Raw genomic sequence first — 26491 nt, 5'->3', positions numbered from 1 at the left:
ACACGACTGGGACGGTAATGGTCATGATAGTATTTAAGGTAATATGAGTCTTTTAGATTTGTCAGGGTTATAAAAGACTTTTTATAGACCTATTTACAACTGTTAAAATTTTTTGATAATCATTATCTTAGGCTCGGGTTACAAGCAGACATTCAGCCTTTATGACATCACAAAGAGCTGCTTTCTAGTATTGCACAGCAGGTGCAAGCAAAAGAAGTGAGGGATGGATTACCGTATAATACATATTTTAGTGAGACATAGGTGAATATGCACCATAAACATCAATGATAAACCTTTGAAATAAACACAGTTGGGTTTTACATATGCTGTTACATATTCTGTTGAAATCAAATAGCTGTATGTGTCAACGCAGGGATTTATAAAAACAAAGAAACAACAACAAGATAGAAACGTTAGAGTGTTTTTTATTTGTGACCTTTTTTCACTTCCTCACTTTTTTCCACTGTTATTTTCACTCTCCTACCTCACATTCTTCGTCACATACTAGATATATCTATAACCACTGGGCAAGGTTATGTGCTTCAGTCAAGTAAAAAGTTAACCTTTCATAATTTGTGCTGCAAAAACATGATTACTGTCTGTTGCAAAAGAGAGGAGGGGTAAATCAGTAATAGATACTTTGTGGCTGATAATGAAAGTAATGACGTGCCCGAAGTCAGTGCTGCTTCTTCCGCCGCTGACAGCCAACAATCACAACGCCGAGGCCGGAGGTGGCCTCTGCTCACCCCTGTTTGACTTGGTTCAGATTGTGTTTTCGGTGCGATTGGTCGGCGTACAGGTGCTCCGCTTGCCGCTAAGATTACAGGCAGCGTGTTATTGTTTTCTCACAGATAAAGTGTGGGAGCCTGCCGCAATGTGCCACCGCCATTTCTCTGCCAATGTGTGGAAACTTCCTGACTTGCTGATAGAGGTGATACAATCTTGGTTGGACACAGAATCCTGTGGCTTGTTTTTCCACATTTAATGAATTCGAGAACAAATTATGGCCTTTCATGACACTGGAATTTACTGGCAGGTTTCTGCCATTTCCCTTCCAGTGACATCATCATTTGCTTTTGTTTTTCACTATCGTGTGGCAGAGAAGCAAAGAAGCACAGGCTTCTTTTGTTTCTGCTCCAAGGGCCTGCTGTTGGTGGATAAGCCAAAATAACAGACAGGGAACATTTCGGAACAAATGGACAAAGAGTGGAGAATAAAAACAGAGATAATACGCAGACAGAAGGAAGCAAACGAAAGCACAAGCTTCACATTTCACCTTCCAGAGGTGGAAATGAAGACCAGGACAGGAAGGAACTGGACAACCTTATCAGGATTTGAAGATGACGTACTCTGCGTTTTGTTGTGAGTTCAGGAAACACTCACAGGGAGCTCTGTGCTGTGAAGGCACCAAGAAAAATGGCTGGAATGCTTCAATTTTTAATAGAAAACAGCTGGAAATACTTTAATACAACAATACCAACAATATACATCCATAGTTCAGACTTTTTACATCCATCTGTGACTGATATATTTACAAACCTCACTTTCACTTTTTTTTTTAATAAATGTTTGCAAAAAAGCAAATGCAATGCAAATTGACTGCCAGATCTATTTTAATTTCTGAACACAGTCACAAAGAAACAAAGCTTCACTCAGATAAACATGTAATCTATGTTCTTTTTTTTTTTTTTTTTAAAAAGAACTTACTTCATAGACAACAAATAAAATGCAATGGCATATAAAAACTGAAGTAGAATACATTTTTCTTCTACAATGCTGCTAAATGCTGTCAGTGGGTTTGGTCAGCGGCCTCAGTTTTCCTCCTGAGTGCTGCATCCCAGGACCTCCATACGCAGGGCGATGTCGTTGATCCAACCCAGTGGGTGGATGCGGAGGAAGCGGCCAAACAGAGGTGGATCGAACACGATCAGCGCCTCTTCATCTGGGTCATTGTTTCCTGGGAAGATCTGGCAAAAGGAAAGGTAAGAGTTGAGAACAAAAAGAGTACGAAAAGGACATGGATGAAAACTTTATTCAGGTAAGGAAACATAAAGTAAAGTGTAATTGTACTGTACTGTACAGTACTATAGCTAAAAAAACAAGTTGCTCCACAGGAAATGGACCTTTTCTCTCTGGGAGTTCTCCTCCAACACGCTGCTCCAGGAGTGCTTGTCATGGCTGACGGTGACTGAGAACTCGGTCACCATCATTGGGGTCATTAACGAACGTGCGCCCTGGGTCACCACGCCTGTAATGCGCTTCACTTTCCCCAAATCCACCTGTAGCCACTCATGGGGGTTGTTGTTCTGGAATGAAGGGGTGGAAAAAAAGTATGACGTTACAAAGGGTTTTAAAATCCTCTCTCTAAGGTGAACGGTGACACCCCCAGCAAACGTTTTCCTTTTTGTCTGTCTTGTTTCCGTCAATGCATATACAATTGGGGCTTAACTAACGCAGCCCTTTTGGAACTGTGGTCCAGATAACAGGTGACCTGTGCCGACCTCCGCACAGATGAAAACCTCAGCTACTCTTTGGTATTTGGCCTTCAGTAAAACCTTCACAGTGGCAAAGATAAAAATGACACACATGCAGTTCAGGGTTACGTAATGTATACAGGAGGAGGAGAAAGGGAGGCAGTAGCAGAGGAGGAAGAACCATCAAGCAACAATGTGAAAATTGTAGAGAGATCAGAGTGCAAGAAGCGAACATGTCACTTGAGGTTTCTGCCCCTCCAGGGCACAACTCTGTTATACTAAAACCTTTCAGAATGGGTCACTTATTTTTTCTAAACTCGTTTTTAAATTCTGTGTTGCCCTTTAGAGCAGCATATACATTTGGGGCCAGGACTAGGTGTGGCTGCGAACTCAGCAGCGCAGACACCTGTCTTTAATTGCTGGGTGAGGCAAACCTGTGTGGCAGACTCATTAAGCAGGCTCGGTTGGTAGCAAGTGTCACATTTTACAGACATTCATGCGGACATCCAGGATATTACTATGTTTCACCACTGGCGGGGGCAGCCGGAGTGCAACAGGAAGAGAGAGAGAGAGAGAGAGACCAGAGTCTGTACAGTAAGGCTGTGTTTGCATTTACCACTGGCCTCCAGGCGTTGACGCTGCCGCCCTGATTGAGGCGGGCGAGTTTTGGGAGCCAGCTTCTGAACATGTAGGAATAATGTGAGGAGGCATCAAAATTGTTATCTGGAATGCTACCCCTCTGGAGGCCAAGAGGAAGAGAGCAGCCTGTAGTAGCAAAAAAAAAAAAAAAAAAAAAATCCAAAGCAACAAGACTGAGTTTTTCTATAATGAAACAACATCAACCCTCTGCCTGTAAGGAAAACTCACTGTTGAGATCGCAGCCCATCAGTTCAAGTCGCAGAGCCACCTTGAGTTTGAAGGCCACTGGATGAATTCGGACGTAGCGAGCCACAAACGGTGGAAGGAAGCGGTTGTCTTTCACCTTGGAGCTGTCCATGTTGCCATAGAATGTCTAGAAAGGAAAGACACTTTTCAGTGAAATGTCACTCAAGCGTCAGTCTTTATTTTCCTTGAAGCGATTGTTCAAAAATTGTTATTACTTCTCATTTACTTATAATTGGCCTATTATTGGATCACAAAGGGTTGTTTGGCTGCCTGGCGCCCTATCATTAAAATGTCTTATCAGAACGTGAGAACCAACATGCTGTAAGCAAGCTGTAAGAAGCTAATGCACATAGGGTTACGCATGAGTGAGTGCAAGAAGGTGTCGGCATCTTACTGCAGTACTATTCCAGGCCAGCTGTGGGCACTGTGTCAAAGGCAGGGGTTTTATGAGGTCGATGAGTTTTAAAAGCGATTTGGAATCTATAATTTTGAGGTGAATAAGCAACAGCAGCAGCATAGAGGTACAGTTCGCATGAGTTAAGTTACAGATTATGCTAAAGCGCATACAAAGAGATCGATTTTTCTGATTTTCACGCTGTGGTCTCAAATATTTAGTGGCACTCTAAATCCCAAAACCTGCAAAAACAATCATGATGATTTGCTGGCATATCTTAAACCTAATGTAAAATGTTGACAGTGGACAGCAAACGTGCAGACAGAATAATTTGGAACATACTTTGGATGCGCTGGTGGTTTTCCCTCTGTATGTGGTCCAGTTTTCCTGGTCCAAGCTGTAGGAGACTGTGAAGAATGTGATGTAGTTGTCCCTTAGTTTTACACTCACTCCTTGCGTCTTCACTCCGTGTAGCAGGGTGGGCTTTAGCAGGTCAACCTGTGGCCACACATAATGAAACATAAAAAATACTACACAACGGGTAAATCAGGAAACATATGTATTGTTTGCAATGCCCTACCTGAATCCACGACATCTTGTTTCTGCCAATCCAGGCGTTGATATAACCCGACTGATCCAGCCTTGCCAGGCGCGGCTTCCAGTTATCTGAAATGACACATGTGATTGACTGTTTATAACATCTCAGTGCGGATGACATTTGTGCAGTTCAACCAGCAAGATCATCATTCTGGTTGGGAACTGGTCAAGTTAGGAGAAATGTAAATGTTAAAGAGACAAACTCTCATACCAACATAATCTGATGCTGTGATCTGGGAATCCTCAATCCTTCCTGATTTCATCCCCAGAGCAAAGGAACATTCTGGAATGTTAGGAGAAATTTACAACTCATTTTTTCATTAATTTGAAATATATGCGACCTACGTACTTCTGGAAAGTACAGTATTATGCAATTCATCATGTTGACACCATTCTGGACTCTACAGCTTTAGCCCTCTCTGTGTACCTACGTGGATCATAGACCAGCAGCTTGGCCCTCATGCCAGCTAGCTGGTAGTCTCCGATATTGCACTCCACCAGCCACGTTCCAACTGTGGAGGGATTCATCTCCACTGTGCCAAACACTCCTGGGTGACATGTGGACAGAGCAACGGTTAGTTGAAAATGACTTGCAGATGCATCTGTGTGTGTGTGAGAGAGTGTGTGTGTGCGCGTGTGTGTGTGTGCGAGCACGCACGCACCTGGGAACAGTTTATAAACCCCCATACGATGCTCCTGTTTCGTTTGTACAGTGAAAGGTAACCCATGGAAGTGCACGGCATGGTACTCTCCATCACTGCCAACGTTTAACAGGTGCCACCTGACTTGCTGGTGCTGCGCCACTAACAGACCAGGAAGTGTCTCTGCCACATAACCATTGATTGCTGGGGAGAAACACGGCATTAAATGAAGGAACAACTGACATGTAAAAACCAGCATCCTAATCTGGATGGACCATCAACTATAATCAACTATAAATTAAGTCTGATGACAAATGCTTTATCTATCTATCTATCTATCTATCTACTTCTTTGGAGCTTTGATTTCAGAGCTGAAATCTTTGGTTAGAGCAATGTACCTGCAAACTTGTTGCTCATGTGATACCACGGGTCTTCAGTATTGGCGCGACAGGGTGGAGCACAGTATCGCTGCAGGTTCTCCTTCAGGTACCAGCTCTTGGTCTCGTCGAAGGTGTGGAACAGCAGGGAGACCTCCTGGACATCTGGCAGTAAGTTATGACGGTTCCTCTTTGTGCCAGCTTTGCAGATAACCAACGGACCAATCAAACCAGAGTGGAGGTCCCTCTCCTGAAACAATGTGAAGATTTTCATTTTTGTGACAGTCATTCTGAAGTTAGAGCCAGTAAATAAGCTAAAAGGACATGTTCAAACCTTGTCCACAGTGGAGTAGTAAGCACCAGTTTTGCAGCTGAATTCAGAATTAGTTGGTCCCTGGTTCCTGGTTATTCTCCAGGTATAAGTTCTCGCCTCTCCGGGTGGTACAGGTTCTCCTGGGACACCAGGTGGAGCAGATGGAACGTGGGTTTGGGTAAAGCCAGCTCCTTGACTCCGGTCGTAGATCCCTTGAAGGTGGAAGGAATAAGGCCTGGATGCCTTGTTCTTAAAGATCACCTTGAAAAAGGCAAAGAGATGTCAGTGTCTGTTCATCCATCCATCCATCCATCCTTTCAGAATCACTTACTGTGAGGACATCGTTGATCTCTGTCCTAATGAAGGGTCCCATGATGCCCAAGTGTATTTCGAGCTCTCCTCTGCCAACAACCTCTCGGAAGTCTTCATCCCTGTATGCTCGAAACACCACCTTCTTATACTCTGCCAGGAACTTCCTCATCCCTTGACGCATTTCTCTAAAAAAATGAAAAAACATGCTAGTTCCTTAGGTGGTAGCTAAGACATCTGTGGAGGGATATTAAATACACCATTTTTTTTGTCTCAAAAATTAGTTAATTTGTGTTAACTGGGATTGTTTATTCCTTCCCAACCTGGGTTTGATGAGTTGATGTGGTTTTCTGATGCCGTAGTCCCAGGTGATCTCCTCAGCAGCAATGTAGTAGTGGCGATATCTGACCTCTCCAGAACGCACGTCTATGTAATCAGAGCCAATTGAGTCTAATGGGCTGTTCTCCTGCAAAACCAAACAACATTTGTGATTAAATGTGTGCGGCCATGTGTGTGGCATTTTGCAGGGATTTATCAATGTGCAAGACAAGAGGAAAGAAATTGTGTGTTATAAAATGTAATAAATATATTATAATATACAACAGGACCAAAAATAATTCAGAATGAATGAGCTGAAAACAAAACAAAACAAAACAAAAAAACTGGCATTTATTTGTTTACAATGTGTGTTCTTACAACTAGAAATTTCGCACACTGAGCATTCAATGAGGGTACTCAAACACACTAAGAAAAATTACCTCTTGACTGTAGTCATCATACTCGGCAGACATACGGATCCCCGCTGTGTAGTTGCTGTCAGCTGTTCCATTCTTTTCAATTTCCTGCTCAAATAACCGAAGTCTCTCCGGTGCCAACTGAATGTAGCTTGGATTGTTTGAATTCATTGGTGGTGCTATTGAGGGATTTATGTCCAAATGTGGATCCCTGTTCAAAACAATCTCATTGTTATGATCGAACTCCTCTGAGGCATTGCTTACACTGGATGTTTGGTTGCTTCTGCTTCCATCAGCGGTCACTGTAGTAATGCTGTCGGTACTATTTTCCATAATCTGCTTCCATATCTCTGCCACAGTAACACCATCCCCTGACGCTTCGGAACCAATATCTACGCTTGTCCTGTCACCCTCCACCTGCCTTCTTTGTCTGGTGGTGGCATTATAAGATGCCAGTTCCTTCTCAATATCTAATTCCTCCAAGATATCCTGTGGAATTACACCCTCAGTAGTTTGTTTTTCTTGGGGTTTCAACGTCACCCTCTTCAGCTGACATCTCGACCTTCTGTCCGCCTCTGTGACATGAGTCCTGTTACCAGCCGCGTTTGCATCCGATGCGTTGAGTGACTGAGTGTCATTGGGGGCCAAAAGTTTCTTACAAACTCGAACCAACACAGTGTTATTTTGAGGTCTCATGCCCCTCGGGCCCAGCTCTAGTTGATCAATGTAGTCAGAGAGATCATACATATCTCTTTCATGATCAACCAGGCCGTTGTCTCCATGGTCACAAGAGCGCACAGTGTACTGGATGCTCATTCCCCGGCTCTTTAGGGTTCCGTCAAAAGCACTAATCTCCCACTCACCTGAGGAAAAAAGGAGACCTTTAAGCGTCGCAAAAAAGGCAATGGAACTCTTGAATTGACCTTCGCCTGAGTCTAGAGCTCAGTTTGCCCTTACCCATCACCTCTGGCTCCATGGGAATGGTCACACCAGTCATAGGGAAGAGGGTGAGGACGGAATGATAAAGACCTTGGTGCTGAAAGAGGTTTCCCGTGACGTAAACGGAGAGGAAGTTGCTCTGGGTGCCCACGCTGGCCACATGCCAGAAGGCAACATCTGTCTTGCATATTACAAACTGACGCCCACTGAACATGATGCCATTCACGCCTGGAATAAAGATGGGGGTGGAGAGTTACAACTGCGGATCAAAAGGCTCCCTAAGTAATGGATGATACTGTGATGTCTGTTGAGAGATCCCAGGTGAAGTGTTCTTACTGTAAATGACATTGGAGTTATAAAACTCAGGGTTGTTGGGGTTGGCAGAGTTGAGTTTGGACTTTTGCATGTTGTCTTGGATATACCAACTCTGGTTCTCATCAAACACGGCGAAGATCACGCTCCACTCTTTATCCGGCCCAAACTGCATGTGTCAGCAGATCCAACAAAGGAGACAGAGGATCAATTTATGATTATATTTAATTTAATAGCGGCAGCATTTGTGAGTGGGTTGATTTTTCTAAGGATTTTTTTTCAATTGCCTCACAGCAACCCATGGGAATGTCTGTGGTAGGGGTTGAACCGGTTAGTCAACTTCACTGATCAAAGTAATGCAGACTTATTTTGTGGTGCTGCTGCTCATAGGCGTGCATAAACGGTCTTCTCACCAGCCTCCCCCTTGTGTCAATAGCTTCATTTTTGCAGACAAGCAGAGTGCCCACTAGCCCAGAGGCTAAGTCCCTCTCTGGAACCACCGTGCTCTGATACAGCTGGGTCAGACACTGAGGGTCTTCATTTAAAGGACCATCATCTCTGGTTAGCTTCCAAATGTAGCCAAACGTGCCATTGGGTTCCACTCCCATTGAGCGCAAGTCCTGCTTGGCGGCTGATAGAGAAATAGAATAGAAAAATATGATACTTGAGCTCAAGTCAAATATCTTCCATAAATGTACCTTTCACAGTGATCAGTAGACACTATGTGCAAAGTAAACACTTAAATTTTATGAGTGTGTCCATGCCTTGGAGTTACCGTTTGTAGGCTTCTGCATGGGGAGGATGATGGTGAGGCCAGTCGGGTAGATGTTGAACGGGCGACTGGCCAGATTTCTCAGAGTGATCTGTTGGCATACTTCAATTCAGCTTCTCAACGAGACGTCTTTTGCAGTCATTCTGAATTTTTTGTCAGTCATCATTTCACACAAAAGGCCACATTTTTACCAACTTTGTGAACTCACATGAATTTCATCATATACTTTTCCTTTTAGAAGGGGACCTAGAAGTGTATGTTCTGAGCTTTTCCTCCGAGTGAAGGTCGCATCAGTGTATTCAACGTATACTGCCTTTTTATACCTATAGTCCAGGTGATGTGGAACTGCCGGCATATACTCAGACTGCAGCTCACTGAAGTGCAGGAGAGAGGATGTCAGATCATCAATGTGGTACAATTGTGCATGTTCTTCTTTACCCTGCGTCATCTCACCTGTCTGTTTGTTTAAGATGTGGAGCGTAGTCCCAGGTCACCTCCTCAATAGCAATGTAATGCCTCCAGATTTTGGTATGCTCCCCTCTGCTGGCTCTTGCTTGAACTTGAGGCCTTTTAGGCTGGAAGCTTATAGTGTTGAACCAATAATCGGTGTCTGCATAATCGTAGTAACTGTTCTCGTTGCTGTCACTGTGCTGAACATTACGTTGGTCGGGTCCCGGAGGAAGAACGGGCTCAGCGCATCTCTCCACCGTGAACGATGCTTCCATACCATCTGGGTGGAGCAGTAGGACACATCAAGGGTCAGAATCAACATGTAGATTTTGTAAATCTTATTGGACCGATGACCTTTTCCAAGAGAACCAATTTTATTGGAAATTTGAGGGAGGGAATTGATCAGCCTCAGCTTCCTCCTACGACTCAACTGACTCTTTGTTAAATGTTCGCTACATGTTCTGAGGTGGACAAAAACAGAGGTCAGAAGGTGGTCTTAGGAAGGATGAACAAGGACCTGGCTAAGGGGTGTTGCTACACACGATCCAAAAAGTGGAGCAGGTCAAAAGAAGTCAATGATGAGTTTTGAATTTCTGTGTCATTCACTGACAGGCTACAGACATTATTAGGAAATACTGGGATGGTGAACTTGATAATATGTGACACTGATTCATTCATTTTTCATAGCCGCTTCTTCCCGAGCTCAGGGTCACGGGGATAATATGTGACATTTAATATAGATTTCATTCGGCCATTATTTTTAAAGACGAGAAGATACATAGAATAGATACACTCCATGTGCCAGAAAGAATACAATGATTTGAGTCATAATCAAATTTGCACTTTTTTTTGTGATGTAAATAAACGCTTCAGACTGGAGAGTTGTGCTTATCCTACCATGACGGTGAGCGTGTATCTGACAGCTGATCATGAAGTGGCCCACACTCGCAGCTCTCATTTCTGCAGTGATGAATGTCATGGGTGTCACCTCCACAGTGACCTTACGGTGCGACAACACCTAGGAGAATTCAAAAAAAGCAAAGAAAACGTCCTTTTCAGGGCTTTGGACTAAACACATTGTCCAAATTGTGACGCATTGTTGTGTCACAATGTTTCACCTCGAGAGAGTGGTCCTGAAACTGAATAGAATGGATCTCTGGAGCAGTGCCCATCCCGATCAGATGCCAAATGACGTTGCTACGGCCTTGACATATTTTCAGACCTAGACAAACATGACCGCAGAGCGACAGAAAAACCATGAGGGCGAATTGCAACACACCATGGCAGCGGCAAATTGTTGCAGTTGAACTTAGCAGGCAAAAAAAAAAGGACCTGGTAATGTAGCGTTCACATAACCGTTGATGGTGTGGTACTCCTTCCTGTCGTTGCCCCTCCTGAACCTTTCCCTGCTCCTCCTCTCTCCGACCTCTCCATACCAACTCTTGCTCTCATCGAACACGGCAAAGATCAGAACAAATGCAGGGCTTCTCCTCTGTCCGTCCTCTGTGAAGGCACCTGTGAAAAACAGACGTTGTATGAGCATCGACTTGTTTTTATTTTCTACTCCATTACTTTTCTGATGAGAAATTGCTTGTCGCGCAGATAGACCCCACGCGAGTCTGCATGTGGCAGACAGCTGGACTTTTTTTTTTTCCTGGAGCACATGATCTTGTGTGTAACAGTAAGCAGGCTTTGGGGTTGCAATGTCAGCTCGTGTGTCTGGATCAGGCATCAAGACATTCATTCTAGCGTTAACATTAAGTCCGAAATGTCCTTGGTCTCCATAATGCCATCCTCACATTACCACTCACTAAAAGAATGTCTGCAACAAGACATTACTACAGTGAAAATAACTAAATAAATAACTAAAATGCAAAGCTATAGGTCAAAGTGGCTCAGACAGAGGGGTGCACATACAGTCGTGGGCAGCAAACACCAGACTGTCAAACCTATATCACATGAGCTTGGATAGAGTTGAGGTGTGCTGTATTCTTAAAGATTCCTATAAGAATAAAAGCTGCTTGTTCTTTCTGCAGGTGTCGTTGCATTGTTTGTTTTGAACAACTTTGTTATTGTGGTTCTATTTGTGTCAAAATAAACTTTTACGCAGATATGAAAAAGTGAAAAAGAGAAACTCCCTTTTTAGTAATAGATAAGGCCCACTCACTTTACCCAGCAGACAATCAGGTTTTTAAAGTCTACTGATTATGGTGAAAGAAACAAACTAGAAAGTCTTGGGTTATTTGCGACGTTGTTAGTCCAGCAATCTTCCCAGAACTATGTCAGAAACTATAAAAACTTTGTAAGGAGGTGACTAACATTTAGACAGAAAAATGGCTTCCCGACAGTAAAATTCCAGCACACCGTTAATTGCTTTATAAAAAGCAGACTGCAAGTAATAAAAGCTGCTGCTCGTTCTTCCGCCCACTGACTTGATTTGCAGATGAGCAGGGCGCCGATGAGTCCAGAGTTGACGTCCTGGACTGTGTCCACCTGGGAGGAGTAGGAGTACGTGAGGCATTCCGGGTCACTGGATGTGGGGCCGTCTTTGGCACTGATGTCCCACACGTACTTGTAGTACCCCCCAGGAAAGACTGCATCGTCCTCCTTCTCCTGTCCCGCCGTGGAGTCATCGTAGCCAGCGCCTGGAGAGAGAATTCACTCCTCAGGAATCCTCGACGTAACTTTTGTTGCAGAAGTGACTCAAAGTGGGAAGAAAAGTGATGCCACAAGAATTCCCGCCTGCTGGAAAAACCCATTAGACTGAATGACAGCCGAATCAAGCTCAACACAAGGAACATTGTAGATTAGGAAATATTGGAAAATACGCCTCATTAAGAGAAATTACTCCATACTGAACTCTCTGAAAACTGAAAGCAACCCACCAAACACCTGCGTCTGTTTATTAAGTTCTTTTTTTTTTTTTTTTTTATTTTTAAGATATTGCGGACAAGCCCAAGATGTTTTATGTGTTTTCCCTCCAAAACATGAATAAGACTGAAGGAGACTGGGAGGAAAATATCATCTCCACAGTCACCCACTAAAACTATCAAAAGGATTGACCTACAAATATATGGACTGGGAAATAAAGAGTTGGGACTCAGTAAACAGGGGTTTTGGGTTAGGACGTTTTGGTGCGTCACAAAGATTTTGGGACTTTAAAACCAAAAGAGACGAAAAAGAAAAAAAAAACACACTTCACTCAACACTGACCACAGACACCAGCGGCGGCAATTGTAACTGTTGTTAATCCTCCGATGTCTCACAAATGAAGTTGTGACAGCAGCCTCTCTTTATAGACTAGCCAGGCTGATTAACTTCAGCTGGCTGAGCACAACACAGGTGCCTTGACTCACTCCTAATCAGGAGTGTGTGGAGTGTGTGGAGCCGACCATCCATTTTGCCTCTGATCACAACAGGAGGTAGACGTATGAACATACGGTAACAAAGAAAATGCATCAGTACACAATTATATTAATGAATAAACACACAAACAAAAGTTTGTTTTTTCATTTGCTCTTAATAAGCATTTATGTTTTCATAAAGAGCTTGTGTACAGCACCACCCAGACGTTAACACGCAGTGTTAATTTCATACATTAGTGTATTTGGACTGTTCCTGAACGTGACAGATGCAGCTTTTCAGATTATGACGAGCTCTTTTATGCGTAGACAGACACATTTGCAGGAGCTGGAAAGCTTAACAGCATTGGGACTTCTGCCAATGCCTTCCCTGAAGAGAATTAATCTCCAAAACCTCCGGAGATGAGGAATATTTGCTGCGTTTACTGTCATTTGCTGTAATCTACAGGCAAACAAATCTAGTTTAATCCACATTATGTCCCTGTTGCTGGTCCAAGCAGATAATTCTGAAGAAAAAGTGACCGTTTGGCTGACTCACACTGTGCAAAATCTGCAAAAGCAAGATAGTGATAACAATTTGTCACTGAAATTTCTCAGGAATTAGGAGACAGTTTTTTCACGATGATTCTGAGAGAGTTAATGTCCAGTTCTTTAAATGAAAGCAGCCTAATTATATCATTTGCATGCTGGGACTCTTCAGGAATGGTTTTGCTGAACTAGATTTATTCAGGTTACACTGAGATGTTCACGTGTTGCGACTGACTGACTCACGTTAAGCTGAAAGAGATTCTGAGTCACAAACACTAAGTCAGGAAGTGAACAAGAACATGATGCCGACAAAAGTTCAGCATGTGGCTGAGTTCACCTTCAGACTGTTTCCAGTAGGAGATCCCCACAGGGCTGATACTATAGGGCTGAGCTGCAAGGTTTTTGAAGTGGATCACCACCCGCTCCCCTGCCTGGGTCACAATCACTGGGCCTTGAATACCTAAAAACCAAGAGATGCACTCATGGAGGGTTTGAAACGATGCAACATCTGATAAAACCACATCTTGTAAGCAGGAAGCTAAATTTGAGGCACTCAATGTGATCAATTGTGACATTAATGACTGTGTGATGTTGATCCACTGGACTCCAGGATGAAAGATACAAATCTGAAATCTGGTTCTAGAGTTATTTAACATAGAGATGAATTGGTAAAGAAAAGAAACCAAATTTCTTCATAAATCATTGCCAATAAATACATTTTCTTCAGTTTCTTTAGTTCTTTAGCGTTGTGAGGCCTGGACATGTTCTCAAACACAGATTGTGAAGTTACCAGCTCTTAATAAACATTGCTTAAACTGAAAGCAGCTGTATTAAAAGAGATGGCTTACCAGTCCACGCTGGCCGTGGCTTGGGTACGGCGTAGGTAGAGTCTGTGTATTCCCTGTAAACTGCCTTGATATATTTTTTTGGAATATCTTTAGACTTCTTCCTAAAACAAAACAACGTAAAGGAAAATAAGCACCAAACCAACAAAGTTCTGTTTATCCAGCATAAACTTCAACAAAAAACAAAAAAACAAAGCCATGAATGAACAAGTGCTACATTTTCAAAGTAACTGCAACTCCTGTGTGTCTTTCCTCACCGCTGATATGCCAATCCTCCTTTAGACAAATACATACTCACCTTTGGTCGAACGCCCCGTCAGCACCGTCCACATGGATATAGTCCCAGCCGATTTCCACCGCCGCTATGTAAAACTCCCTCACTGTGCGATTAGCGGATTGTTGCGCCTCGCTGGCCGGAAAGCAGAGCAATAGCAGCGGAGGCAGCAGCAGAGGGAGGGTCGCTGTCATCGCGCTGTGCCCCCATGTCAGGTCCATCGTGTGCCGGGTACAACTCTTCTGCTGGTGCTCCTGTGGACACATGTATTTAAAAGGACGAAGGGTGGGAGGGAAGAAGGACGCTGGCCGTCATTATTCCGGAGTAGCGCGTGCGTAATTGCGCTGGTAAACTCTGGCCGCAGCGGGGGCGAGGGGGGGTGTTGTCTTGGCAATTGGCAAATTTAAACGTCAACGAATTAACATTGATTTAACATTCTTTAAAAAAAAACAAAAAAAACGGATTCCTAACATGCAACATCCCCATCGTCGGTTATTATTACGTTGTTCATCGTACATCACCAAATGGTTTTGTACGGCTGTTACACAGACTAGCAAATATATGTTAGGAATGATTACTTTGGAAACGTAATTAGGTATAATTAAGTTATTCTGATGAAAAAGTAATTATAGTGTAACCATTTCAATTAGTTTTGTAAAGTAATGGAACAAATTACATTTTGATTGATTTCCTCTCTTTTCATATTTGAAGACCTAGTGGCGTTACCCTTTCCATGTGATGATTACCATACCAATCACAACAATAATCACTTATCCTTTAAATCAAATAAAAATACTACTAAAATCTAAAAATGAAAAAAGTTCAAAAGTCGGTGTTCCTTTATTGTGGCATGCCAAATGTAATAAGATTGCATCAAGAGTCGTGTAGCGCTTCAGATCATATTTGGGAAATCATTACTGGTGGTTAGGCTACGTTTTACTTCTTAACACTGTTCTTGTATCAGAAATGACATTAAACTATCGCGCACTTAGTCATCACTCAATCTGAAAAAAAAATAAAAAAAATAATAATCTTGGAACGGTTTAACCCGCTCACAAAATATATAATATATTTTCGTCCCGTGTCAGCTGGGAAAGTTCTCCCGCAACCCTGAGTGCAGGAGGAAGCAGGTATAGGAGATAGATGGATGTTTTTTTTGTTGTTGTTAAAAACATCAATTTCACTACCCCCTTGTGGCGACATGCAGCTACTGTAGGTTTATAAAAAACAGGCTCTTAACCAGGAGTATTTTAATGCAAATAAAAATAAAATTGTGAGAGTAATGGTTTATTGATTTGTGCACAAAATGTGTTTCACTTTTTAAGTGACCAGTGCCACAGTTGAACAGTGCCACAGTGCAGAAGAAACAAAAATAAAACCATCAAAAAACACTCAAGAAATAAAAAAAATCCATGTAAAAATAATAATAATAATAATAAAAAAAATCAAAAATCTGATTAAAGGCAGATATGCTCATAACAAGGCTCTGAAAGTTACATGAGTAGCAGTGTAGTTTTTCAGCTCTATTACTCTGCATGTGATTCGTTCCTTTGCAGGGTGTTACATTTAGACAACAACAAAACACAGTAACAGTGATGTTTCCTGTTAAATGAAAACATCTTTCTAAGTTTGGCATTTGTGTGTCTATTCTGAAAATGATCAAGTATTAACTGTCTCCAATTAATGTGTTTAATTTATATTAACAATTTTCATATAACTCGAACCTAAAACATTCCAGTTGAATTGCTCGTCACTATGGCATTGCCACGGTGGCCGACAAGGTCGAAACACAATTCAACTGCCTAATGCGCGAAAACAGCTGCAGGTATGGAAACGATGCAAATTCACAAACACAACGTTATATCTTGCAGCTCGATTTTTCCGTTTGCACCACGATCCTCTTTTTGTACCTTGTTCAGACTTGTGTTGGCCACCGTACCAGTGCAGGTGCGCATTTCAATACCGCCGTTGCTGTGGTAAAAACCAAAACAAAACAAAAAACAAACACAACTATCAAACAACTATTGTAGTCAGTGTAAGTGTCGTGACCGTGTTATAAGTCGAACTCTCATGCCACTTTGAGCGAGTTGACGTCGATGACTTACTGCAGGACGTGATCGATGTCGTCAGACTCCAGACCGATGCCGGTCATGTCCAGCTGGGGCAGCAGGACGGTGAGCAGCGCCACCACGTTCCGCCGGATGCTGAACAGACTTTCCATTGACAATCCGAGCAGAAAGAGCAGGTGAGTGTTTGTTTTGAAAATAAACAGGGTCAAAATGTCTAAAGTTCCCATAGTATGCAAAACTCTACTGATACAATATTGGCTTGAATTTGGCATAAAAAAAACAAGGACCAATAATTGACCAAAGGACATTTAAGTCGTGTTCAAGTTTTTTTTTTTGTAAATGTTGTTTTAAATAGTTGAAGGTTCAGACAAGTATATCAAACTCCAGAGTTAAAGGAATAGTTCAAGAATTTGCCATAATTTCTACATTCATATGAGTAGGTACAGTACATTCCCTTTAATTATGACTAAAATAATCCACTGAAAGTGTTAGAAAAAAACCAAGAGGCCCATAAATGGATGGATGAATGAATGAACGAACTGACCAAACAGGCACAACAATTGTAGTGAAGTAGAATTGTCTTGGGCTTTCCTTCTATATGGTAGCCTAGATAGAACGCCGCCTAAGTACTCGTCAACCTGTTAAATCTTGTGACGATCTCCGACTATCACTCGTGTAACTTCTTTCTATTGACTTAAGGAAGTGATTTATGCTCAGAATGCCAAATCTGTGCATTGTGGCATGGGTTTTGGCGCCAGACGGATGGACAGCTGATCTGTGGAGATGCTACGAATGCCATCTATGTTATCAACCCTACGTACATGTGACGCAAGCAACAGCGAGAAATGAGCCAAAAGCCCTGATCAAAGCCACCCACCCTCCACCTGCGTGGCAGCGGCCCGTGCAGAGCTCACCTGCTGTCCTCGCAGTCCTTCTTCTTGGCTTTGCTCTGCTCCGGCTGCACCTCCACACTCAGTGCTGGTTTCTGAGCGCGGTCCACGACCAACTGGGACGTCGGAGGCTGAACGAGGCAGCACGCTGAGGGAGAGCTCTGCTTTTAGACGGACAGAGAGTTATGAGCTGCACTGCTATTCATCATGAAAATACTTGAATCCAGGTGTGAGCAGACCTCAGCCATGTCCGTCTGGCAGCCAACCTCTCTGCTGGTTCTGACCACTGCTGCTTGGAATACATCCGGCTGGTCGGGAACAAGGTCAGTGGGGGTCGTCCTGCCCTGACCGGTCCTGGTCGCCTCCAGACCGAGGAGTCGCCGTAGCTCCTGCGCCTCTGTCTCCAGCCGAGCCAGCCTCAGCTCGTTGGCCACCTGCTCGCTCTGCTGCGGAGGCGGCGTGCCGTTTTCTGTTCGACTCAGCGGAGACACGGCCGCGGTCTGGGTGGAGGAGGCTGAGTGAGGCCCGATGAGTCGCTGAGCGGCGTCGGTCGGTTCCACCGCAGGGCCACTTCCATCCTGCCGGGATGTCTCTGAGGACGCCATCTCAGAACTTTTGGTTTGCAGTTCAGGACCTGTAATTTCTGGCCCGGTCTGTTCGTTGTCCCAGTGACACGTTTTCTTGCTCATGCTGCCACTGGCCAGCTCTGCCTTCCTCTTGTTGCTTGATTAAAAGAGAAGAAGAAGAAGAAGAAGAAGCAAAAATCAAAACAACAATGTCAAGTTTCTTTTTAGGAAAGTCATGGAATGTCCCCACCCCCCAAAATATTTAAATATTACAATTAAATGATAAAGAAACAAAGAAACAAACAAAAAAAAGCCCAACCACAATTGAAGGTGACCAGCAAACAAAGACAATAGATTAACTGTGTGGGCGACAGTGTGGAGTTGGTTCTCCCTGGCGGAGACTTTACCTCGGTGCCTCGGTGGTCTCCTCCATATCCTGGTCTATGTTTTCACCCTCAGCCTTCAGGTCAAATCTCTTGTGTTTTACAGTCGGATCTCTCTGTGTCGCGTCTTCAGTGAGCGTCCCTCTATCAACATGCGTCACCTGCGTGTGTGCGTTTTCCTCAGCGGCCACATTGTTTTCCTCCGAGCCGTCTGAGTCCGTCGCATCTTCTTCTGGGGCGTCTTCCTCAACCTGGCGTCTGTCTGCTGCGGTCATGTGATCGGGCGTTTGCGTGGACTGCGCCGGCTCTGGTGGCCTGAATGTAATTCTTTTGTGCTTGGCCAATTCTTCCAGAGACAACTGCAGTGGACAACACACAACGGTCAAACAAGTTTTGCAGTAGAACCCTGCGTCTTTTTCAGATGGGAAGGTGTTGTGGTGTCTACCTTTTCACAAACCACAACTAATTTCTCTTGTCGTTTGCTCTTGGAGTAGTTTCTGTGGAAATGAAAAGCAGGAAACTTTAAGAGAGGAAAGGCACAGATTTTTGTTTCTTTTTTTAGAATGAACCTTTAAAAATGTGTCCGACAAAAAAGAACAAATGCCTGTATGTTAACAGACGGTGTAGGCTGCAATAGGCAAAACAGCTCTTAAATGACACGACACTTTTGTCAGATGACGCCTCTGGCGAAGACTGCAAGCTGAGAGCCGCAAATTGAGGTATGTCAGGTATTTTAAAAATCTTACCCATTCCTCTTTTTCAAAGAAATCAGTATTATTATTCAATTTCAAGAAGAAGAAAGTAGAAAGAATGTTTTTTTTTTTTTTTTTTTTAGCACATAAAAACAAGTTAGAGTATGTGTCTGGCTTCTTATTCAGGTGCTTGTCATCAGGTTTAAACATGCAGTGACTTTTTACGAGGGAAGAGGACAAAAGGAGAACATTTACTGCTTTCCCTGCATTTTCCGGTAGCTGGCTGTCAGCAGCTCCTCCCTGTCATCCATCTCCTCTGGTGCAGAGCAGCTCCTGAAAGACAACGACATGCTGCTGGAAGCCACCAGCTTCACACAGATGTGGGGTCGGTGGTTTGACCCAAATCAACTTGAGCGATGCTCAAGCAAATGTTTTTGAGCCAATCTTACAGTGAACATGTGCAGGCGGGTTACTTTAGCACGAATCAACAGTTGCTCAAGCACAAGTTCATGTACCTGCCCTGCAGACATTTCTTCCCTTGCTTGCATTTAATGACATCCTCAGCTGGCATCTTTGAAAAGTCAGTAATGCGGCGGTGGCGCTCAAGCATGTTGTTCCACAGACGCTGCTTGGTGTGAACAATGGGCACTGAGAGAGTCATAGCCCTGAGGCCTGAGACACACCTGTAACGACGATTGGGGTTTTGGCTGCAGTGCCAGATCTCAGGAATGTCGTCGTAATGATTGGAAAGGATGCTTCGCCATTTCAGGCACTCCTCACACTGTAGCCACATGGGACCGCTGGCAATGCAGGAGGAAGAACAGACAATAAAACTTTGTCTATCGAGTTTAGAATTACACAAATTATTTTTATGCAAATGTTGCAAAGGACTGTGACGGAGATGATGAAAGACACAGAGAACTTGCTAACTAATTGTTTAACTGAAGGTGTATTTTGTGTTTCATGACCACTTCCAGTTTGGAAGTGTTTTTTCTCTCTGCCTCAATAGTCTCAGGTTACAAACCTTTTCGAAATGCAGCAGATGGATATCAACTTACATTTTAATTCAGATTTTTGCATATCTTTTGAAGACTTTAGCTATTTGCTCATAATGACGTTTGATTGAGAAGTCTCTTGGTGGTGGTGTTGTTGGTGGTTCTCTGCTAATCACAGAAAACAAAATTGACACTCACTCATCGTTGAGCTTCTCCTCTTCATCTTGGTTTCCGTCCACAGCGTTGAAGGCTCGCTCTTTGGCCTGCTTTTCGGTTACCTCCCTCCAGTACTCATTGAGTTTTATGCCCAAAGCACTGAGGGTGAGTCTTAAAAGGGAGAAAGAATCAAATCCAAAACAGGATTTACTGAGCCGCTCTTCATTGAAGAACAAACATCAGGACTTCAGCTCTAATTCAATATACCATGCTTTCATGTGGGCTATGTTATGTCTTTGTAAAGCTCACATCATTGCTATTCCACTCTCGTGCTGCCGGAACTCTTGTACCTGTACTCTTTGGTGTATTCAAAGTCTTGCTTGTTGTGGGCCGGTTTGAGAAAGTTACACTCAATGACACCAATGACGCCGACTCCTCCCCTCAAGCCGGAACCCTGCCAGACATGGAGACACGGGACGTCTTGGCGGTGGGCCGACACCGGTTGTAATTTTGATGTTGTGCACTATAGTGTCATGTTCCTTCACCTTCAGCTGGCAGCCCACTTTCTCATAGGCCTTGATGAGTCGGTTCTTGTGGTACATCATCATGCCGTAGTGATCCTTCTTTTTGGGGATGAGCCCAAAAGTCACTTTCACCCTGTCTTTCTGACAGTCACCAGTCAAGGTAGACAGAGTAATGTGGCCTGAAACCGGTGTGCGGCCTAATGCCATGCAAGTCTATTGGGTCAAAAGTCCACTTTGTCCTAGAGACATGGGGCCACTTGCAGGTTCATTGGGATCCCTCAAGACACAGCCACGTCAAATTTGGGGCTTCTAGCCCATGAGGAACCCCGAAACCCTAACCCTAATTCCAGCAGTAACCCTAACCCTAATTCCAGCCTTATTGCTAACCATAAGGCCATGCAAGTCTATGGGGTAAAAAGTCCACTTTGTCCTAGAGACATGGGGCCACTTGCAGGTTCACTGGGATCCCTCAAGACACAGCCACGTCAAATTTGGGGCTTCTAGGGGGGCATGAAAAATTTTCTTCCTCCAAGGTGGGGCGTGGCAGAGAAAGTTTTAGAGCCACTGGTGTAACCCATGAGACCCCCTGGAAGCCTCTAAGCAAATTTTAAGACCTAGCTACCTATCTAATATTAAGTTTTTTCAAATATTATTCACATTTTTTCTTTGCCAAATGGAACTTTTTGTGCGTGTGTTTGTGTATATATATGTTGTTATGAAGACTGTCATGCATTGCATTGATGACATTTTGTAAGGTTATTATAGGCCATTTTAAGGAAATTTAGATTGGTATTATTGAGTAACAATCAGGAGAATGGGGACCCACCTGAATATTGACGGGTATTTGGCAGCCTGAGACCAAGGTTCAACAGATGAGCAAACATACAGACGGTGTAAGGAAAGGATACACTGAATTGAGGGTTATAGACATCATGCTCAATGTACATCAGCCTCTTTGATATCAGTTTGGCCATAACCTTCTTTCCCCTCAGAATGATCTGAGTCCTTGGCTTCAGGTACAAGATGCTGAGGTATTCCTGAGGCACACAGGGAAAAAAAGGGTTATTTAATGTCCATAACACACACACACACACACACACACACACACACACACACACACACACACACACACACACACACACACACACACACCATTGCAGACACCACCCACTAATGCATGAAAAAAAAAATAATAATAAAAAGAAACTTATGTGAGTCTCAGACAGCGCTTTTGTTTGTTTCTGTCTAGGCGCCTTCTTTGTCAGAGGAAAAAAATGTAAAGGTGTGAAAAATTCTTACAAAAACAACAGCAATTGCCGGTGCAGCCAGAATATCAGGTTCAGTTGGAATATGTCGACTGTGGCTTTAGACACTGTGGGACAGCTATTGATTACCTTTACACTCTACTCACCCTGAGGCTGTACTGAATCTCTGTGACGTTCAGCTCTGCTCTGTAGGTCCTGCTGGCCTTCAGATCCTTCATCAACTCCTGGATCTGGATCTGTGGCAAGCGGAAGTCGCCCTCGTCGCTCTCAAAGTCAATCTCGGTCTTGCCATCCATGCCCCTTCAGGTTGATCAGCACAAAAGCTGTTTTATTATAGTTTTTGTTATTTTCTTCATGTTATCTGGATGATAAATAATATAATAATGGAATATAACAGCTGGATATTTTTTCTCATTTAACTTTGTTTGCATTCTTCAGTTGGACTCTATTCAGCACATATTTCTTTCTTATATCGTATGTATGGTGTTAGCACTGGAAACAGCAATGCCCTTAGTCACAGCAGCAGCACCTTGCAACCAGCACCACTACATGAAGTTCACTGACACATACAGTGGGCCAAAAAAACTATTTGGCAGCCACCGATTCTGCAAGTTGTCCCACTTAAAATGATGAGAGAGGTCTGTCATGTTCATCATAGGTACACTTCAACTGTGAGAGACAGAATGTAAAAAAAGAACCCAGGATATTACACTGTATGATTTTCAAATAATTTATTTCTATAATGGTTGTCAATGCCAGAGGTCAGACTTGTCCTGTAGGTCTTCACCAGGTTTGCACACACTGTAGCTGGTATTTTGGCCCATTCTTCCTATCTCTATGACAACGTAGTGTGTTACTAAGTAACCTAGTAAGTAAGTAACCTTTGTTACTGTGGTCCTACCTCTCTTCAGGTCATTGACCAGTTCCCCCCTGTGCAGTTTTGGGCTGTTTCCGCACCACTCTCAAGATCATTTGTACCCCACCAGGTGAGATCTTGCATGGAGTCCCAGGTTGAGGGAGATTGTCAGTGATCTTGTATTTATTCCATTTTCTAATAATTGCTCCAACACTTTATCTCTTCTTACCAAACTGCTTGCCTATTGTAGATTGGCTCATCCCAGTCGTGTGCAGGTGTATAGGGTGTGGACATGTGTATTTTATACAGATAACAAGTTCAAATGGGTGCCATTAATACAGGTAAGGAGTGTAGGATAGAAGAGCTTCTTAATGAAGAAGTAGCAGGTCTGTGAGGGCCAGAATTCTTGCTTGTTTGTATGTGCTAAAAACTTATTTTTTGCAACATTATACAAATAAATTCTTTGAAATTCACACAATATGACTTTCTGGATTTTTTGTTTCTGTCTCTCACAGTTAAAGTGTACCTATGATGAACATTACAGACCTCTCTCATCTTTTTAAGTGGACCAACTTGCAGAATCAGTGGCTGCCAAAATACTTTTTTGCCCCACTGTATCATCTTTGTGGCTCGGACCTTGCAACAACAACCTGCATGCAACAAGACAATCTGAGGGACAAACATCAGGCTATCTTCGCTACGCTGAGCACTCACATCAGATGAGTGGTGGCATTGAAGTAGAAGGTTAACTCCTAAAAAAGAAAATGAGCTTGGTTTGAACCTGCGGATGTTCCAGATCAATATCTTGGTGCCTTTTTTGGAAGGGATGGAGTCAAAGTGCGCATGGATCTTCTCCAGAGAGTTTACTATGGAGTTTTGGAGGATTGCTGATAGACTCGCCTCCGAGTCCTCTGTTGTTACCAGACACTGTAGCAATCTATTAAGGCCACAATATTACAACGCTTTGCACAGAAAACAAGGCAAAACAAACAAGACACGGCATAATTAGACATTTCTGTACGTTAAAATTTCCCTCATATGGCTCGGTTTTTCATGAAGGATATTGGTTTGTTGGCTAAAGGGAACGATGGGGATGATAACAGCCTGGGCCTTGATGTTCTCAAGGTAGGTCTGAGACAGCAAACCCACAGACTGGCTGCCACCGTTCTTGGTGAAGATGAGCGCGTCGCGGCCGAGGCGCATGGAGCCAGACTTGAAGCCATTGCCATACACACCGACGGCCATCTGACCAAGTTTTGATGAACCCTTTTCTGTGAAACCAAAGCTGGACAGCAGTGACAAAGAGGAGGGGAGGAGACAATGAGGTCAGGATGCAAACAAGACCCTTAAAATTACACATCTTGAAATCTCCTGTGAAATTTATTTTTTTTTATGACGATTTGCACCTCACCTGAGCATCTTGTGCAGTTTGTTGGGAGTCATGCCGCAGCCGTTATCAGTGTACGTCAGACAGAGGTGACCGCTTTCCTCCACCAAATCAATCCACATCTGTTTTGCATACACGCCAGGGTCTGATGCGTTGTCTAAAGACACCAGATGGTAGAAGGAAGGTTGCTATCGGTCTTGCATGAAAAAAGCAAAAACAAAGATAAAAAACAAAAGCTCAGGGTCACGGCCCAGAATTATTACTGGATTGCTGGGTCTCTCTGTTCTATCCTTACAAACATTAGTTTCAAAGTTGAACAAAATGTTTGCTGCTACACTGCGGGAGCTGGTCTTGCAAAATAAGATTTTGTATATAGAGATTTTTGTAATAAGAATTCAGTGGTAGAATTCCTTTTTTTTTTTTTTAAATCCCTTTTTGTTTTTTTAAAAAAAGCAAATGTGTGGAGTCCACCTCCGCTTGTGCTTTCGTTCAGGAAATGTCCTTGGTCTCTGAAAGCTTTGTGGGGGGAAAAGGCAACTCAGATAACATGTGCCAGAATTGTATCTAGTATTTAGTGATCCTCCCTTGTGTTTTCCAACACTGAGGTAAGAATATCTGACTGAGGTGCTGATAAGGGAAATAACTGTTGCTATGAGAATAATGAAAAAACAGCAGAACACAGCGCTGCATTCTAACCTTGAATTAATACATCTTCAAAATGTGTATATTGTATCTGCCTGATGAAGAGCACATGGAAAGTGTCTGGAAAAATGGAGGTGTTTAAGAACAAGATTTTATGCATTGTCAGCCTGTGCCTGGAGTAGGGAGCAGTGTTGGTGTAATACACTGATATACAGTGAGTGCATCTGGAAGGAAATAGATTAAATTAATTTCCCACCCTTAAATTTCTACACACAAGTCATAATGACAACGTGGGGAAAAAAAGTTCTGAGATTTTTTTGGCGATCAAAGAACAACCAATGGATTTAGAGCACTTCAATGCGAAACACCGCAGAGAAATCTGCCGACGTTGACACGCAGAGACCGTCTGGCTGTCGCATGGAGCTCAGATCTTCGTCACTGTGACTGAACGAGGGACCCCAAAAGATGGAAGGACGACGAGCTGGTCCTCTGTCTCATCATTAGTGACATTGTTTAATTCCATTGGATGAGCTGAAAATTGCCACTTGTCCCCCCGACCGCCACACCTTTTAATTATGCACATAAGACAGAAGAAAAAAAAAAAAAAAAAAAAAAAGAGAGATAGAGATTGAGAAGTCCTCACCTACTAACTCTGCCACCGCACTAAAGGGCCAAATGTGACTGGTAGAGTTGCTGTTCAGGAAGGAAGGACTCATCTTGAGGGCAGGGAATGGAAAAAACAAAAACAAAAACAAAAGTCGCGCTTTTTTTTTTTTTTTTTTTTTTTTTTTTAAAGACAATCGCAGGGCAAAACATCAGTCACAGATACAAAAACATGCCGTATGCACGAAAGGATAAAGAAAATACGTACCGAACTCAGTCGAATCCCATGCTCGCTCAGCCTCGCCATGTTTGCGACTCGCTGTACTGCGCTGCTTGCGGTTTGATTTTTCTCTCCTCCGTTGCGCGCGGCCAGACAGGCATCCAGCCAGGCATCCAGCCAGGTGGGAGGTTCCGCACCTGAGCTCTGAGGTGCTTGATCACCGTGGCAAGTGGGAAAAGTGAATCTTAGGTGCTCCATCAGCTCAACAGCGTCCACTGCCGGTTATAATTCTTTCCCCGTGGATATGAAACCTTGGAACATAACTTTTGATCCTTCCGAATACCACGTGTTATGATTGCGCCTTAGAAGACGGACTGCGGCGTGTGTTGTTCATATCATTCCAATTCGAATTGAACACCAGCCAGCGTTTAACTATCGTGCTTGGACGCTTACCACCCACCGTGCGTCAGCTCAAACTGATGCGTTACACGCCATCCTGACAAAACCTGTCTGACCAGTGATGCAGATTTAAACTTCGTGAGCGGTGTCTCCGCGACAGGCCGAGTTTCACTGGTTCGTTTTTTCTACTCTGGCTCGATCACGGATTAGCGATCGGATGTCCTCCACAGTCCCAGTCCTGGAGAGCAACACTGGGCTGTGATGAGATGGGTGGATGTGCAACCAGCATTTCTGCAGCAACCGTGCAAAGCTGTCATGTCAGTTTGGAATATCCGAATCTTGCAGAACATATGAACTTGGAACCTGGATGAAGACGGTTCTGAAGATAAACGGGGTTCTTACTGGGTAATAGAATGGCGCCCATTGATGCGTGCGTGTACGTGCATGAATGAGTGAATAAACGGCTTTGTGAGGTGCTTTGGGTTACCATGGAGATGCTGAAAAGCGCTATATAAATGCAGTGTGTTTAGCATTTACTGTCTAAAAGGAGCCAATTTATATATATATATATATATATATATATATATATATATATATATATATATATATATACATATATATATATATATATATACATA

The 26491-nt window shown here is 43.3% G+C and overlaps 2 protein-coding genes across 2 annotated transcripts; both read right to left on the bottom strand.

Moving 5' to 3' along the window:
• Positions 1 to 1421: 1421 nt before the first annotated feature.
• f8 (coagulation factor VIII, procoagulant component) lies at positions 1422 to 14552 on the bottom strand. The gene is made up of 28 exons (XM_076046508.1): positions 14231 to 14552; positions 13936 to 14036; positions 13425 to 13547; positions 11630 to 11842; positions 10530 to 10712; positions 10316 to 10419; positions 10095 to 10215; positions 9201 to 9477; positions 8956 to 9121; positions 8751 to 8838; positions 8389 to 8606; positions 8000 to 8144; positions 7682 to 7891; positions 7028 to 7587; positions 6749 to 6970; positions 6314 to 6456; positions 6013 to 6178; positions 5703 to 5942; positions 5390 to 5618; positions 5013 to 5195; positions 4782 to 4898; positions 4562 to 4633; positions 4334 to 4419; positions 4096 to 4251; positions 3342 to 3486; positions 3091 to 3239; positions 2124 to 2306; positions 1422 to 1967 (listed from the first exon to the last, which is right to left on the bottom strand). Exons 1-28 carry the CDS (start codon positions 14470 to 14472, stop codon positions 1812 to 1814), a joined length of 4998 nt encoding a protein of 1665 aa, XP_075902623.1. The 5' UTR covers positions 14473 to 14552; the 3' UTR covers positions 1422 to 1811.
• A 919-nt stretch (positions 14553 to 15471) lies between these two features.
• Positions 15472 to 25976, bottom strand: LOC142901747 (MORC family CW-type zinc finger protein 3). The gene is given in 17 exon segments (XM_076046369.1): positions 15472 to 16419; positions 17190 to 17329; positions 17405 to 17888; positions 18139 to 18473; positions 18560 to 18611; positions 19062 to 19139; positions 19490 to 19606; positions 20000 to 20128; positions 20308 to 20411; positions 20503 to 20622; positions 21390 to 21518; positions 21893 to 22046; positions 23384 to 23531; positions 23667 to 23887; positions 24014 to 24146; positions 25275 to 25347; positions 25503 to 25976. Coding segments are annotated over 17 exon segments (2772 nt in total). The 5' UTR covers positions 25713 to 25976; the 3' UTR covers positions 15472 to 16274.
• Positions 25977 to 26491: the final 515 nt, after the last annotated feature.

The sequence above is a fragment of the Nelusetta ayraudi genome, unplaced genomic scaffold (assembly GCF_046127955.1).
Source record: "Nelusetta ayraudi isolate G7.1 ecotype Tasmania unplaced genomic scaffold, CSIRO-AGI_Nayr_v1 ptg000090l, whole genome shotgun sequence".
NCBI lineage: Eukaryota > Metazoa > Chordata > Actinopteri > Tetraodontiformes > Monacanthidae > Nelusetta > Nelusetta ayraudi.
This window is presented reverse-complemented; position numbering and strand designations above follow the sequence as displayed.